The sequence below is a fragment of the Nomascus leucogenys genome, chromosome 8 (genome assembly GCF_006542625.1).
Source record: "Nomascus leucogenys isolate Asia chromosome 8, Asia_NLE_v1, whole genome shotgun sequence".
In the NCBI taxonomy this organism is placed as follows: Eukaryota; Metazoa; Chordata; class Mammalia; order Primates; family Hylobatidae; genus Nomascus; species Nomascus leucogenys.
In genome coordinates this window covers 53567269-53584116 of record NC_044388.1, presented here as the reverse complement: position 1 = coordinate 53584116, position 16848 = coordinate 53567269, and the positions used below count along the sequence as shown (strand labels likewise).

Genomic DNA, 16848 nt, shown 5'->3' with positions numbered 1-16848 from the left:
TTGAACTTGTTTAACAAATATTTTTAAAACCTTGTTCCCTATTTTCTCATGGAGACTGTACTATTTTCCTTTTCTGGACTGTTAGGAAATATTCTTTTTTTTTTTTTTTTTTTTTTTTTTTGAGACTGAGCCTGGCTCTGGCTCTGTCGCCCAGGCTGGACTGCAGTGGCGCGATCTCGGCTTACTGCAAGCTCCACCTCCCGGGTTCATGCCGTTCTCCTGCCTCAGCCTCCTGAGTAGCTGGGACTACAGGTGCCCGCCACCATGCCCGGCTAATTTTTTTTTTGTATTTTTAATAGAGTCGGGGTTTCACCATGTTAGCCAGGATGGTCTCGATCTCCTGACCTCGTGATCCTCCCACCTCAGCCTCCCAAAGTGCTGGGATTACAGGCATGAGCCACTGCGCCCAGCCAGGAAATACTCTTGATTATTAAACTTTGCTAGTATTATTAACAAAGATATTTAAACCATCGTTTCATCTAAGTATGGCTTTGACTATATTCCAAAGATTTTATGCATTATCTTTTTCATTATCTTAATGACACTTTCTTGGCCAGACGTGGTGGCTCACGCCTATAATCCCAGCACTCTGGGAGACCGAGGCAGGTGGACTACCTGAGGTCAGGAGTTCAAGATCAGCTTGGCCAACATGGTGAAACCCTGCCTCTACTAAGATATACAAAAAGCAGCCAGGCATGGTGGCATGCGCCTGTAGTCCCAGCTACTCCAGAGGCTGAGGCATGAGAATCGCTTGAACCAGGGAGGTGAAGGTTGCAGTGAGCCGAGACCACATCATTGCACTGCAGCTTGGATGATAGAGCGAGACTCTATCTCAAAAAAAAAAAAGAGAGAGAGACATTTTCTTATTGTGTAATGAATTTCCTCCAAGGTCCAATTATTATTTATGACTGTACTTCCATGAATTTAGGGGTTTTTTTCTGCCATATTTACTACATTGTGATCAACAGGTATATGCTGGTGTTTTTTTGTTTTGTTTTGTTTTGTTTTACTTTAAGTTCTGGGATACATGTGCAGGTTTCTTACATGGGTATACGTGTGCCATGGTGGTTTGCTGCATGTATCAACCCATCATCTAGGTTTTAAGCTTCACGTGCAATAGGTATTTTTCCTAATGCTCTCCCTCCCCTTGCCCGCCACCCCCCAACAGGTCCTGGTGTGTGATGTTCCCCTCCCTGTGTCCATGTGTTCTCATTGTTCAACTCTCACTTATGAGTGTGAACATGCAGTGTTTGGTTTTCTGTTCCTGTGTTAGTTTGCTGAGGATGATGGTTTCGAGCTTCATCCATGTCCCAGCAAAGGACATGAACTCATTCTTTTTTATGACTGTATAGTATTCTGTGGTGTATATGTGCCACATTTTCTTATCCAGTCTATCATTGATGGGCATTTGGGTTGGTTCCAAGTCTTTGCTATTGTAAATAGTGCTGCAGTAAACATACATGTGCATGTGTCTTTATAGTAGAATGATTTATAATCCTTTGGGTATATACCCAGTAATGGGATTGCTGGGTCAAATGGTATTTCTGGTTCTAGATCCTTGAGGAATCACCACACTGTCTTCCACAATGGTTGAACTAATTTACACTCCTACCAACAGTATAAAAGCATTCCTATTTCTGGTGTTCCTATGCTGGTGGGGTTTTTTGCAAAATTCACTGACATCCTAAAAATCTTATCTACTCTCTGTAAAATTTGCCTTCTTGTCTCCTGTGAATTATCCTGGCTTTCGTGCTTCTGCGTTGACCCTTATTCCTCCCTCTCCTTTCATAGATCCTTCTCTGCCTGCTCTTAAATATTGGTATGATTTCTCCAGGGCTCCTTCCAAGGCTAATGCCTCTTCCCATTCTGTGGCTTTCATCGGAACAAGCTCTTCTTACCCCATGGTGTTGCCTCACACTTCCTCGTCCCTGATTTTCAGGTTTGTTGACGATCTGAACCTTCTCACCTGAGCTCTAAAACCTTATTTCTGGCAGCCTATTGGACATGTCTACCTTGTCCCATTGTTGCCTCAAAATAAACAGTCTAAAAATATATCATAGAGCCTGTTGTCTTTATCAACTAAATGCCTCTTAATCCAACCCCTCTTCTTTTCACCAGGGTTTAATTCCTCATCATATATCTCACCTGCTTATATGTGTTGATCTAATTGTATATACCCTTCCCCATTCTCTTCTCACACAATTTGAGCCCTCTCTACTACTGGTTTTTCCTTATTGTGGTATATTACTGATTTTTATTATATCAATAGGAACTTTAAAATCATTAAGAAATAACAGTTATTGTAGTAATTTAGGAGGCATAAATTTCAATAACCAAAAGTGATTATTGTTAACATGCTGTCATATTTCCTTCTAATTTTTCCTACACATATATTTTCCATAATTGAGATCATCCCGAATATCAAATTGTATCTTTCACTTTTAAAAACTTAACAATGGGCCAGGCATGGTGGCTCACGCCTCTAATCCCAGCAATTTGGGAAGCTGAGGCAGGCGGATCACCTAAGGTCGGGAGTTTGAGACCAGCTTGACCAACATGGAAAAACCCTGTCTGTACTAAAAATTAGCCGGGCGTGGTGGCACATGCCTGTAATCCCAGCTACTCGGGAGGCTGAGGCAGGAGAATTGCTTGAACCCAGGAAGCGGAGGTTGCAGTGAGCTGAGATTGCGCCATTGCACTCCAGCCTGGGCAACAAGAGCAAAACTCCATCTCAAAAAAGAAAAATCTTAACAATGGATGGTGAAGTTAGATTCATATTCAACAACTTCCACCAAAACAAACTCTGGAAAGACCAGAGTTAAACATGAAAAATTAAGCCATGAAAGTTCTCAAGAACACATGGATGAATATTTTTTTAAATCTCACAGTAGGGTAGGCTTTTATACATATGATGTGTAACACGGAAGCCATAACATAAAATTTGGTACACCTGACCACACAAAAATTGAACATCTCTACATCACAAAAATAAAAAGCACCATAAACATAGCCAAATGGCAACAAACCAGAGTGAATATTGTAACTCTGCACAAAAGACTAGCTTCTTAAAGACCTCCTTACAAATCCATTCAAAAGACCACTCAATTAAGAAAAGGCAAAGGATATAAACAGAAGTACAAATAGACCTGGGACAATGTGGTGGACATCATACATGATGAGAAAAAGGCAATTAAAATGAATACTGTTTTTCACCTATTACATTGATTAGCAAAGATCAAAAAGTTTGATGATGCACTGTGTTGGCAGAGATGTTGGGGACATAAACTTGTACTTCCTATGAGGAAAATAGCCTTATGGTGTATAATTTTTATAGTATTTTGCCCAGTAAAATATTTATTTATCTTTGAGCTATCAGTTCCACTTTAGAGAATCCATCCCACAAATAGACATGGACGTGATGCTACTGTAAGCAAGAATGCTGATTACAGCATTGTTTGTAGTAGCACAATTGGAGACAACCTAAACATCCATTAATAAAGGGCTACCTAAATGAATTCTAGTTCATCTATACAATAGCATATAACCATTTTTAAAACTAAGTCACCTTTATTTGTATTATCAAATGATCACTAAGATAGATTTTCAGTTAAAAATTAAAAGTCTACAGTATGTTTAGAATGCTACCGTTTGTGAAGAAAAAAAAATTTACAAGTAGAGATTTTAATATGAACCTAATGTCTCCAGAAAGCTGTATAAGTAACTGCCAACTGTGATAGCATCTAGAGAGAACTGTTGTTTAAGGGACAGGAATGAAAGGGAGAATGATTTTCCACCTTACATCTTTTTTACCTGTGACTTTAAGGTTTTTTTAAACTTTTTTTTTTTTTTTTTTTTTTTTTTTTTTTTTGATTCAGAGTCTTGCTCTTTCGCCCAGGCTGGAGTGCGGTGGCGCAATCTCGGCTCACTGCAAACTCTGCCTCCCAGGTTCATGCCATTCTCCTGCCTCAGCCACCCTAGTAGCTGGGACTACAGGCGCCTGCCACCACGCCCAGCTAATTTTGTATTTTTAGTGGAGACGGGGTTTCTCCATGTTGGTCAGGCTGGTCTCAAACTCCCAACCTCAGGTGATCCACCTGCCTCGGCCTCCCAAAGTGCTGGGATTACAAGCGTGAGCCACAGATCCCGGCCTATTTTTTGAGACAGTTTCACTCCTGTTACCCAGGCTGGAGTGCAGTGGCGCAATCTCAGCTCACTGCAACCTTCCCCTCCGAGATTCAAGTGGTTCTTCTGCCTCAGCCTACCGAGTAGCTGGGATTATAGGCATGCATCACCATGCCTGGCTAAATTTTGTATTTTTAGTAGAGATGAGGTTTCACCATGTTGGTCAGGCTTGTCTCAAACTCCTGACCTCAGGTGATCCACCCACCTCGGCCTCCCAAAGTGCTGGGATTATAGGCAGGAGCCACTGTGCCTGGCTGAAACATCTGTTTTTAAAGCTATATAATTTCATAATTTATGTAGCCAATTCTCTTATTGAAAACTTAGGTGGTTTCTATTTTTAATACTTATAAATAATTCTAAAATGAACATCATTCTGTATATCTCTGCATATTTCAGGTTATTTCTGTGGGATAGATCCTTAGAAGTAGGATTACTGGGTAAAATATTAAGAATATCAGTATCCATCCATTAGTATACTGTTTTCTTCACAGGAAGTACCAGTTCATGCTCACACCAGCAGGGTGTACCTGTCCCTTTGTCTTTTCAAAAACTGCAGGTTATTTGATGGACACAAAATGATGCCTCATTTAAATTTTCATTTGTTTGATTGTGACTGAGGCTGAACATTCACACATCTACATCTGTCTGTTTCATCACTCTGTGGTCTCTTGTGAGTTATTGTTTTATGCCACTTATTTATTTACTGTGGTCTTATTGTCTTTCTACTTAATTTATATGTGCTATTTGTATTCCAAGGATATTAATATTTTGTGATATTTGTTTCTAACTGGCTTAAGTCTTTAAAGATGAATAGGAGTTAGCCAAGAATCCAGCTGGAAAAGGACGCTCCATATGTGGACAAATAGCAGGCCTCCAGGAGAGAAAACCAGGGAGACTGCAAGTCTTCAGGATGGCCGGAGTTGGTGGTCCTTGCTGGAAGCTGCTAGATGGAGTGGGAGAGATGAGCAGGAATCCAGAGAGTCCTGTAGGCCATCCATGCCAGTGCAGTTGACCGTTATCTCAAGATAATGGAAAACCATTAGGGAATTTTAAACAGGGAAGTGTGTAATAGGTTTTATTTACAACTGCCCAAAAACCCAAAGCTTTGATCTCCAAAATGGATTTTCTGATGGTAATTTCACCTGCCACTCCACAAGCCTCCATTGGTTGCCCTCCTCCTTTTTAAAACAGTTAAACTCAATTATTTCACTTAGTGCCTTTATTAATAGCTCTTTCCCTTGAAATGCTCTCATCCATTTGTCTTTTCTTAAGACATGTTTGGCGCTGAACTATTTGTAGGAACACTTGAAGCAGAGTTGAAAGGTTAGATGACCTTTTAAAGCTTTGCGATGCCAGAGACAATTTTTTTTTAATGCCTCTTCAAATGGACAGCCACTCGGCTTTATACCACATACTTAACAAAGATTGGATAGGGCTTATCGACCTGTGGAGGAGGAATAGCCTAGGGTTGAAAATCATAGGCTCTAGAGTCAACTGCGTTCAGAACCCAGCTCTGCCACTTAAGAGACATGTAATCTTGGCCTACATTTTTTAAATCTCTCTGAGTTGTAGTTTGTGAGGATTAAATGAGATCAGTATGTATCAAGTACTTAGCACACTACTCTGTGCTTGGTATGTGTATCATAAATTGATGATATTCTTTTGTTATCTTAGTGTACCCTCAAAACAGCAATGCAAATGACTGTGGAAAGCAGCCCTTTTCTTTGAAGATTTGAAAATAGGTATCTGAGGACGTGCTTATCCGTACTCCATTCAATATTAACTGCTTAAAGTTCTTTCTTTGTGCTTAAAGTATTCTTTCTCTTAACCTTGGAGTCCAGGGTTTTGTAAGTAAATATCTTGGCATTGTCCTCTGGTTGTTAACTTTCAGCGATGAGTCTTCTCAATTTTTTATAATAACTTCTGGGACATATCCTTCCATTCTAGATTTAATTACCTATGCAGTTCAGTTTGTTCACACTTATTATTCATAGGTCATACACCTTTGCCCTATTCTGAAGGTTAATTTTTTTCATACATATTTCTCACCAACGTATTTAATTTTTCCATGCTTTAGATTTGAATTTCTAGTTTGTCTTCTGTTTTCTTTAATTCAGTGTTATTGCTTCTGTCAGCCATGTACATATTCTCTAGCATTCTAATCTTTCTTTTGTGTTTTGTTGTTTTGCTTTTCTTAAAAGTGGGCAAATGTAATATAACTTCTATACTATTTATTTTTTAATTTAATAGTCAACTTACCGAGGAATAATTTACATACAATCAAGTGCATCCATTTTAAGGGTACAGTTCAATGATTTGACAAACCTAAGGGCATGTGAAAACACCATCCCATTCAAGAGAAGGACCACTCCATTACCTCACTCCAGTCCCCTTGGGCCCTTCGTGTTAACCTGGAATGGCTTCTGTTTCTTATTTCATCTCTTTATCTACAGATCTTGTCACCCATCGAACCTGAGACCAGTACCCTAGTTATTCTCCACTGTATTCCCAGCTCCTGGCATAATGCTTGCATAGTAGGCATTTAGTATGTATTTCTTGAATAAATTCCAATTGTGAATTTTGTAATCATTGCCTTCTAGAAGTTGTTTTAATCTTTTTGCTGCAAACCCTTTTTTCATTGTTTTGTTTTCATTATTGATTATTGATATTTTTCTTGAAGGTCTTTTTGATATTGCCTATGATATTTTGATAAGCTCATTTGTTCATTAAACATGTATGGAATATGTTCTCTGTGCCAGACACATACAGTGGTGAGCCAGAAAGATTAAAGTTCCTGCTATGTGGGACTTACATTGTACCAGGAGCTCACATTATCAGAAAGAAGCTTTCTGCTCTTCTTCACTCTGTTATATACCCAGAGTCCGTGTGACCTTCAAATGATCCTTGAGCTTCCTCTCCATAGGCATCATGATCCATTTGATTAGACACCACACACATACACACACCATACCCCAAGGCTGTTAAATAACTTTGAGAGAGAAGAGCCTGAACCAAGACTGGGGCTGAGGAGTTGGAGAAGTAGAAGTGATTCAGAAGGGATGTGGAAAGTTACAGTTGGAAGATTTGTGATTGGTTGCATATAGGGAGTTCTGGGAAAGGAAAGAATTTAGGATGAGTCTTGAAGTATTTGACTTGAGCAGCTGACCGCATGAAGATTCTCCGACCTGAGGAAGGAAACAGTGATCATCATGAGCACTTCAGGTTTTTGTTTGTTTGTTTGTTTGTTTGTCCTGGAGACATTGTCTTGCCCTGTAGCCCAGGCTGGAGTGCAGTGGCACGATCTTGGCTCACTGCAACTTCCGCCTCCGGGTTCAAGCAGTTCTCCTGTCTCAGCCTCCTAAGTAGCTGGGATTACAGACACGCGCCACCACGCCCAGCTAATTTTTGTATTTTTAGTAGAGACGGGGTTTCACCATGTTGGCCAGGCTGGTCTCGAACTCCTGACCTCGTGATCTGCCTGCCTCGGCCTCCCAGAGTGCTGGGATTACAAGCATGAGCCACTGCGCCCAGCCCGGCACTTCAGTTTTGAATGTATTCACTGGAAGAGTCTATATTTTAGTTGACAAGTCCAAAAGACAATTGAGTATGTGTGTTTGGACCTCAGAAGGAAGGTCTGGACTAGACAAATATTGGTAGCCAATGGCATCTATATGGCAGGTGAAACCTTTGACAGATGCAGTTACTGGCAGAGATCTTATGAATAAGAAAAATGGTTCACATATGTGCCCTAGAGAATACAGCATATAAGGTGCAGCAGAATGAGATGAGCCCACAAAGGAGCTTGGGAAGGAGTAGCTAGGCCAGACACAGTGGCTCACACCTGTAATCCCAGCACTTTGAAAGGCCAAGGCGAGAGGATCACTGGAAGTCAGGAGTTTGAGACCAGCCTGGGCAGCTTAGTGACACCCTGTCTCTACAAAATGAAAATTAGCGGGTCATGGTGGTATGCTGCTCTATTCCCAGCTACTTGGGAGGGTGAAGCAGAAGGATGGTTTGAGCCCAGGAGTTTGAGGCTACAGAGAGCTATAATAGCGCCATTGCACTTCAGCCTGGGTGACAGTGAAACCCTGTCTCTAAAAAAAGAAACCTAAAACTGGTGGTCTGTGTATTGCAATGAATGCTCTTTAGACATTAAGACTCGAATATGAAGACTTGACCTCCAGAAATTAACAAGTAACAGTATCATGGAGGCATGCAACACAGTATTGTCAGATGGCATGGCCTGAAAGATGCGTAAGGGTGAATCAGTGATCTGAAAGCAGCAGCAGGCTCCCGGAATACACCAGCACCCTCCTCTGGGCTCTGTGGAATATGGGGACATGCTAGAATTTAGCAGCTTCCTCTTGCACATTTCAGTTAAGGCAAGTAGGTGGAGGATGTGTCCTTCCAAGTCGTTGGAGGTAGATGAGTTTGCCCCACAGAGGCCAGTAGAAAGGATTCAGTTTTTATTCCTAGGATACTTGAGTTCAGGTTGCAGAGGACCAAGAAAAGGCACGGATGTGTTTATAGGATGGGTACACAGAGAAACCAGCACTTGAGATGCTGATGAAGATGACAGAAATGAAAGGCATTACGTTAGGTGGTTTCCACATCACACATTGGATGCTAAAGCGGATATGAGCCCCTCAGTGCTCAGAGGCTGTGATTATGGCTGCATTTGGTGTTTCTGGGAGGGGACAGAGTAAAGCAGAACCTCAAGCACTGAAGAGCGTTCGTTACTGCCTGCTGTGTTGCTGTGTTGCTGTGTTGCTGTGCAGCTGGGAAATTAGAGTTTTGAGTGGAGGAATCTCAGAAAAGAGTATAATCCTTGCAATGGTAATGGTAAGAACCTGTGGGCCTTGAGATCTAATGACAGAATGAAGAGCAAGGGCTGGGGTGGAGAAGGAGAGCCAAATGGGAGTCTCCTGTGCAAAGAAGCACCAAGAAACTGCCAAGCTTCAGGAGAGTGGAAAGGGCAGTGTGTGTGCGAGCATCCGAGGCTGTGGGGCTGCTGCTTTGTATTTGGTTGTGTTGCCCTTTCTGTGTTAGTTTTTCATGCCGTATTTCAGACAGCGTCTGACTCATTAGGGTCATCCTAATGCACGGCATTGTGTAGCACCTAGCTGCCATTTTCACTGCAACATCTGCAAATTTTTCTTTGTAATGTTCTTGCTCAGTGGTATGGTCAAGAGGCTGATACCCAGAATCTGCAAAAAAAAAAAAAAAAAAAAAAAAAAAAGCAAAAAAAAAAGAAAAAAAAAAAGCAAATGGTAAAAGCCAGGGCAGGGCCAGGATTGAAATAATTGGTGATTAACCCACTCCCACCAAATTTGAAGATTCAATCAGATTTTTGATGACTTTCACAAAGCTGTGATCATTCGAAATAAGAATTCGTACAACTAAGGAAGAAACTGTTCATGCAGTAGTGGTTTTGTGGTTCTGAGCCAGTGAAATATTTTCCCTTAGGGCAAAGAATAACACTTGGTGCTTTAAGTGAGGCAGAAAGAGCAAGAAAGAGAGGAGAGAACCATTACAGCATTCATCTCAAAAGTGCATTGAAAATTTGAATCATATGACTCTTGATTGCTTTAGACACATTTAATTCCAAGATCTAGAGCTGCTTTTCTTTAGGTAAGGACTTTGGAGAGCTGGGGAGACAAAACAAGTATACATAGCAGAATATCCTGACCCTGGGCCTTGAGCTCAGTTGCTATAAATTGTTGAGTGTTTTAAGCTATTTTCTCATTTCCTTGAACTTTGGAAGACCTTAGGTCTTTACATTCCAAACAGTACTCCTTTTTCCTAGCTATTCTAAGCTAGTTACTAGCTTTTAGATAAATGAGTTTAGCAATGACTACTGTTGCCCATTTTGTTTTACCAAGAAGCCGATGCAGCATACGAAATGAAAAATTGAAACAATAGATGATTCCTGGAGGTAAATTCATGTTATAAACCAATTTTGCCTATGGAACAAATATTAGAATTAAATTATTTTGTCCCCTCTTTGCTGCCATCATTGCCAAAAAAGAAACTGCTTTGGAGGAGTGTGTGGGTGTCAAGAAGAAGAGTGATACTGTGTTATATAAATAGCCATCAGGCTATGCAAGAAAGTGTGCCAGAAATTGCTGTTAATTTACCTAGCTGCTATCTAAAATCTTGTTAGATTAGCAGCTGCACCTGAGGAGAGTCTGTATCTGATGTATTCTATTTGTAAAATCCTCCCATATCCCTTTAGAAGTGAATGAGCCCCAGTTATTTAGCAGCTGCTAGTACATGGATTCCATGCCCAATCGCCGTAGCCCTTTAGGATTGATACTGAGCGCTCAGCAGCTTCTCTGAAATACTCCAGCTGGCTCACAGAGGGTTAAGATCAAAGTCTCAGCAGTGTCTTACATGCTGAAAGCACCAGTTCCTAAACTCTTCCCTTCTTCTTTATGATTCGTAATACTATAAGATTTAGTTTTACTCTTGCTTTTAAATGCAAATAGACCTGACATTTGAATTTTTTAATGTAAAATGCCTTTTTACTTTAAAAAACTTTATCTAAAACAAAATTTGTCCTTTTTAAGATAAAGTTTCCCAATAAGTTATATGAGCTTCCAACACCCACTCCCCGCTGCTCCCAAGGAAATTGATATTCCCTCCTCTCATTTCTTTGCCTGTATTTCCATTCTTCTATTGCTAAGTATTACTACTGGCATCACATGGATTCTTTAACCGGTGCTCAAAGTTAAAAGCAGAGCAGTCTGATCATTAAGAAGACGAGAGAGCCAGGCACTGTGGCCTGTGCTTGTAATCCTAGCTCTTTGAGATGCTAAGGCAGGAGGATAGCTTGAGCCCAGGAGTTTAAGACCAGCCTGGGCAACACAGCAAGTCACCATCCCCCAAAAAGTTTTTTTAATTAGCCAGGCGTGGTGGTGGGTGCCTATAATCCTAGCCACTGTGGAGGCTGAGGCGGGAGGATCACTTGAGCCCAGGAGTTTGCGATTGCAGTGAGCTATGATCATGACACTGCCTGGGCAACAGAGAGACACCCCATCTCTAAAAAAGAAAAAAAAACATAGAGAAAATGGTGTCTCACGTGCCTCACTCAGTCTGTTTCTCCTTAGTCTTGTGCCTTTCAATCTGGAGTAGTTGGGGTAGAGCGAGGGATAGGCCATAGCCATCTGAGGGTGGGACTGTGTCTAAGGACTGCTGAGTTGTCTGTTGTGGCTGATTATCCAGACCACTCTACCTTCTGTACACACACTGTGGTGTGACCGTAAGGATGCAGGACGAAGGCAAGGTTATGGCATGAGGAGAGGGAATAGTAACTGCATTAACGCATAACAAGTGTTAAGAAGAATAGCTTTCATTTATTGAGTCTTTCTATATAACAGGCTTTGGGCCAAATTCCAGACACACGTTATGAAGCCTAATCCTCCCAGCAGCACTTAGCAGTATTGTGCCTTTTTGACAGATGAGGAGACATGGCCTTACTTTAAGAAGCTTGCCCAGGTTCACACAAACAGTAGGAGCTGGAGCTAGGCTACTGTCTGATCGGCAAGCCTTGCTCTGGAACTGCTGTCCTATACTGCAAGTGATCTGTCTGGTTGCGGGTGGGTGGTAGGCATGTGCACTTTCAAGATGGAGGTAAACAAAGCATGTTGGCCTAATTCCACAGGTTCGACTGTGGTGGGATCCTAATGTGGACCACGGAAAGGGAAGTGAGAGCCAGAATATGGGACAAGGATTGGAACGCATAGGTCACTATTTGGGTACATGCAAATGTGATCATCATTTAACCTCTGAATTTTTTTCTTCCTTTCTTTTAAGTCAGGGTCTCGCATTGTCGCCCAGGCTGGAGTGCAGTAGCACCATCATGGTTCACTGCAGCTAACTTCTGAATTCTTGATTTATCTCTGTACACTAAAGGTTCAATTATCCATGTAAATGGAGTGAAGCCAGATGTGAATAATGCAAAAGAACCAATAATCTAAGGAACACTTCAGTAGCAGTTTGCCATTTGTATGTGACTTGTTGAGTAGATTTATTTTCCTAAATCTGTTTCCTTACTCATCCCAGAATGGTAATGGATTCGCCTGCGCCATGAGCAAAGATCAAAGTGGATTATCCATAGGAGAAGATTAGACAGTTAATTCTAAAGGAAAAACTTTAAAATTCATTTGAAAGCATAGCCTCAGACACACTGACACCTTTTCTTTTTTTTCCTCTGAATTCATTTAGAACATATGCTGTCAGGAGGATAAGAGATGCCTTCAGAGAAAATAAAAATGTAAAGGATCCTGTAGAAATTCAAACCCTAGTGAATAAAGCCAAGAGAGACCTTGGAGTAATTCGTCGACAGGTAAGATGGTTCAACGATGTACTGTTTTTCATTAAGAGCTTTAAACTTTGACATATTCCCCTTGATTAGACAGCAGTGCTTTTGGTGTTGGTGATTTACAGAGCAGGATCATGAAACTCTGTTCCTTGTACTAATACAGACATGTAAAGGTGAACTCTCATATTTTCAGATTCAAGTTGAACTTAAAATAATCAGCTTTCCAGAATTTCCAGGGAGTGTATCCTTCTGGAAAGCTGATACTTTAAGTATGAGAAACTTCTGCATTACTTTTTTTGAAAGCTAAGTTTTTGTAAGATGTATTGCACATGTATACTTGGATATATTTCAGAGTATAAATATATTCTCCCTTTCCTAATGTTTTTAATCATAATTCAGGGTAAACAGAATGTGGCCCTTTTCTTGAAGACACCATTGTGGGTGGTGAACCTGAATTACATTGCCACATGGGAGGTGCATCTGCAGGTGCAGGTGGTGTGAAGTACAGCTGCTTGGGTGCTGACCCCGTAAAGGAACCTGGAGGGTGTGTTAGTTTTCGTTTTGTGGAAGTGCCAAGGATCACCTTGACGTGTGCTTCCTTTTCTCATTCTCATGAGGTGGGTGGAGCATGTGCTGCGGCATGATCTCCTGCGTGGTCTGGTAACATCTGCAAGAGTAATTAGAGCATCAGAGGTTAAAGTCACCGTCCACTGATGGGTTTTCTTGCTCTCTAAAAAAACACCCTTTTCACTGTTTTTCTTTGACTTAGCAGCAATCACGCAGTAAACTCCATTTCTGCTCCCATTCGTGTTTCTCTTTTACTTGCAGGAAATTTGTTTATAAAGTGTGGAGGGGGAAACTCTTTACCATTTTTGTAAGTTATGCTGTACTGTTTGAAAGGGCTTCTTTAGCATCATCAAGAGATGCCAGCTGGGCTGATAGTAAATTAGATAATAATCTTTCCCTGACCCTTCCTCATGCTTGACTCTAAAAAGAATTCAAAAAAGAAGCAATATTTGAAAATTTGCAGTTTATGTCAAGATTAAAGGTCTTGTTATATTGCCTACATAATGTAACAGTTCTTTCTAGAATAGCATTTCGGATTCTCATAACCATCTTTGAGTTCTACAGCTATTTAGTAATAGAGTAACTGCCACACTCAGACAGGCCTAGGAAATGATCTCTAAAGCCATGAGGATAGTAGGGTACTCAGAAAAGAAACTGATCTGCACATATATGTATACTTTGAGAGTGGCATTTATGTGAGTCAACATTTTGAAAACTCTAGAACAATGGCATTTCCAGTCACCAGTGGTTGAATTTTATGAGGTCCTTTAGCAGTGGAGCATAGAAGAACAAGCAGCTGAGTTCTTATTTTGCATAAACTCAGAAAGATTTTGTTCTTTGGCACTTACTCTGTGTAGAGGTTGGCAAAACAGGCAGGTTTTATCTTTAGCGTAAAATTATCCAGAGTATAAACTGCTTAGAAAAGGGGGATTGTAAATAATCTGTGCCATCATTTCTCCCGCTGTATCTAATTGTCTGTGTCACTTCTTGGTTTGAAATGCTCAAACTACCCTTGCAAAAAAAAAAAAAAAGAAGACTAAACTGGCCCACATCTGACATCCCAGTGAGTTCTCCTCCCAGGACAGACTCATTGGAGCAGTGGCATGTGCAGGGCAAGGGCGCCCTCCCTTGGGCAGCCTGGCCACTGCACCTTCCTGATGGAGAACACACACTGCGGGGCCAGGGCTTCCACGGCGACCTTGCAGAACAGCTTGCTGTCACCACCTCAGGGATGAAAGCATTCTCACCCCTTCAGAGAACCAGTTAGACAGCAGCAGCTGGGAAGTTTCTACTCACTTCCCTTTCATGTCAAGACTCTTCCTGAATCTACATGCAGCCTTTACCATAGTTAGGGCGTAAGGCACAGTGGCTCCCCAAGCCATCTGGCTGCAAGCTGGCATAAGTTGCCTTTGGACTAACAGCCTACGGCAAGGTGGAGAGTCTGTATTCTTGCACACTGTCCTCTGTAACTGGCTGCTGTAGCAGTCTTCTGACCTGTCCTCCGGGTGCCCCTGGCCCCACTCCACCCCACACATGGTCTGTTTTCCACACACCACCACCACAGTGATCTTTTTCAAAAGAAAGATCGGGCCACTGCCCCGTTCAACCCCTTCAAGGTTCTTGCTTCGTGACACCCTAACATAAAACCTGAAGCCTGTCTGAGGTCCCCAGAGGCCCTCCATTGCACTCCTCTCCCTCACTCTCCCTATTTCCTTGAACTTCTTGCTCCCATCTCAATGCTTGTGCACCCCCTGCCTGGAGGAGTCCCTCCAGATGTTCCTGTAGCTCCCTTCCCCTTCCACCCAGGCCTGTGCTCAGATTTCACCTTCCCATAGGGGCCCCCCTGGGACCACACTATCTGAAACAGACTCTCTCTCTCCCCTGCCCTGCCTTAGTTTTCCTGACAGCCCTTATCAGTACCTACTATGACATTACTTGTGGACTTGTCTATTTTCTCCCTCTTCTGCAAGACGGCAGGGGCCATGAGGACAGGGATCTCCCCTGTCGCTGTCATCATCTCCACTGGGTGGGGAAGAGCATGGACTCTGGGGCCTGCCAGCCTGTGTTCACGTCCTGACTCGGCCTACTAGCTGTGTGACCCTGAGCAAGATATTTAACCTCTCAGTGCCTAATGCAAACTGCAAATGAAAGAAAGCCCTACTGTGTTGGTTGTAGTGTGGATCAAGTACAGTAACATATGCAAAGCCCCCGGGATAATGCTAGCACATAGGAAATGTTATGCAAATGCTTGCTGTTATTATCCACAGGATCTAGAACATCCCACATAGAGCTGGCTCTTATTAAGTTTTCACTGACTAAATAAATGCATGAAGTATGTTCCCTGAGATCATACACCTCAGTCGCAGGGTCTATACCACCAAAATCAGGGTGTCTTTTTGGCCACCCGCAGTCTCCCTCCTGAAGGAATGAACCATGAAAGGAATATGGAAATCTGATGGGGATCGTGACATATTAACCCTCATGGAGTTGTGATACTCTTCATATCAAGTCTCTCTTCCACTGGATGATTTGGACTCCAAGCCCCACCCGCCCAGGTGCACATGGATCCCAGCTTCACTGTTCCACCGGTGAGGAAGCCCACAGCCACTTTTCCAGCTGCCAGACATGCACGCCGGAAAGGCAGTGCTCACACAGAAATTCTCCACCCACAACTCTTACCTGCTTCCCCTGTGTTCCACTCATTCTTCAGAGGGCAGCTTCTTCGATCACATGAGTCAGCTGTGGTGCTCATGATACCCCTCCACCCCGCCGTCCCATAACCCTAGTAAGTTTTGCTTTTTAAAATAAGTCTCTGGACAAAAATGATCTGGTTTTCTGGGTAGAGAAACCAAGACGCAGGAAAGCTGGAAGCCTTGTCTAAGGCCACATGGCCAGGTGTGAGCTCAGGTCTTCTAGCTCCTTAGAGCAAGCTCAGAAGTTCAAGGACATGGGCTCCTGAGTCAGTAGAAACTGAAGGATAGTCTTAAGTCATCCTCCCATTTTGTTCCGATGATATTTAAGGACCACTTCAACTCTCAGAGGTCATTCATTCTTCCTTTATGTCCTTAATGTGCAAGATCTTCAGTCTTCATTGTGGCAACCCTGAGGGATTCGAGATACATCAGCATTTATTAGCCTTCACACAGCCCTTAAGGATTACTCTCATTCCAAGAAGTGGCAGCTTGTTTTTCTTTCATGATAAGCACGTCAGCCTCCTTTTGCCCATTTTCCATGATTATGGCCCACTCAGTAGAAGCCAGACATACACTTGTTCTTTCCTTAACGTTCTTGGACCACGTCTCCCCTGGAAAATTACCATCCAGTCTGTCAGTCTCAAATCTCTTTCCAACTTCATGCATCATGTCATATCCCAGAATTAGCAGAGACATTCTTCTACCTTTTGATAAAGTGCCATTATTTCCATATAAGATGATTCTGTAAAGCCAGCTGACCCTGAAAGCTCTTATAGGTTCTCCCTCTCTGCTGAAAGCAAGTTCTGGGCTAGCCCCCACTACACCTAATTTCCCTATCTGCCTCCCAGGTGAGATCAGAAAGATTTGAGAGGCCTTTTATGTCCAGACCAGCTGCAGCCAGAAAGAATGGACAAACCTAGGTGGTTTGTAGAGTTGGGCAAATAGCTCTCAAACAGTCTGAGCAGCAAAGAAGCACCAAAGGATTTCTACCCCAGACAATTAACAAGGCTTCTTAGGTGTTTTACATCAGAAACAGCAAACAGGCAGCCAGATTTTGCTTTTGTCTTTGTACTTTGCTCCATT

At 42.1% G+C, this 16848-nt stretch overlaps 1 protein-coding gene across 3 annotated transcripts in view; it reads left to right on the top strand.

Annotated features, from left to right (window-relative positions):
* The window catches only part of LYRM4 (LYR motif containing 4), a 150690-nt gene that overhangs the window by 28404 nt on the left and 105438 nt on the right, over nt 1–16848 (top strand). For all 3 annotated transcript variants that reach the window (XM_003272232.4, XM_030817260.1, XM_004088726.2), the window contains exon 2: nt 12409–12529. In XM_003272232.4, coding sequence (XP_003272280.1) covers nt 12409–12529 — 121 coding nt within the window. The remainder of the gene's footprint in view (nt 1–12408; nt 12530–16848) is intronic.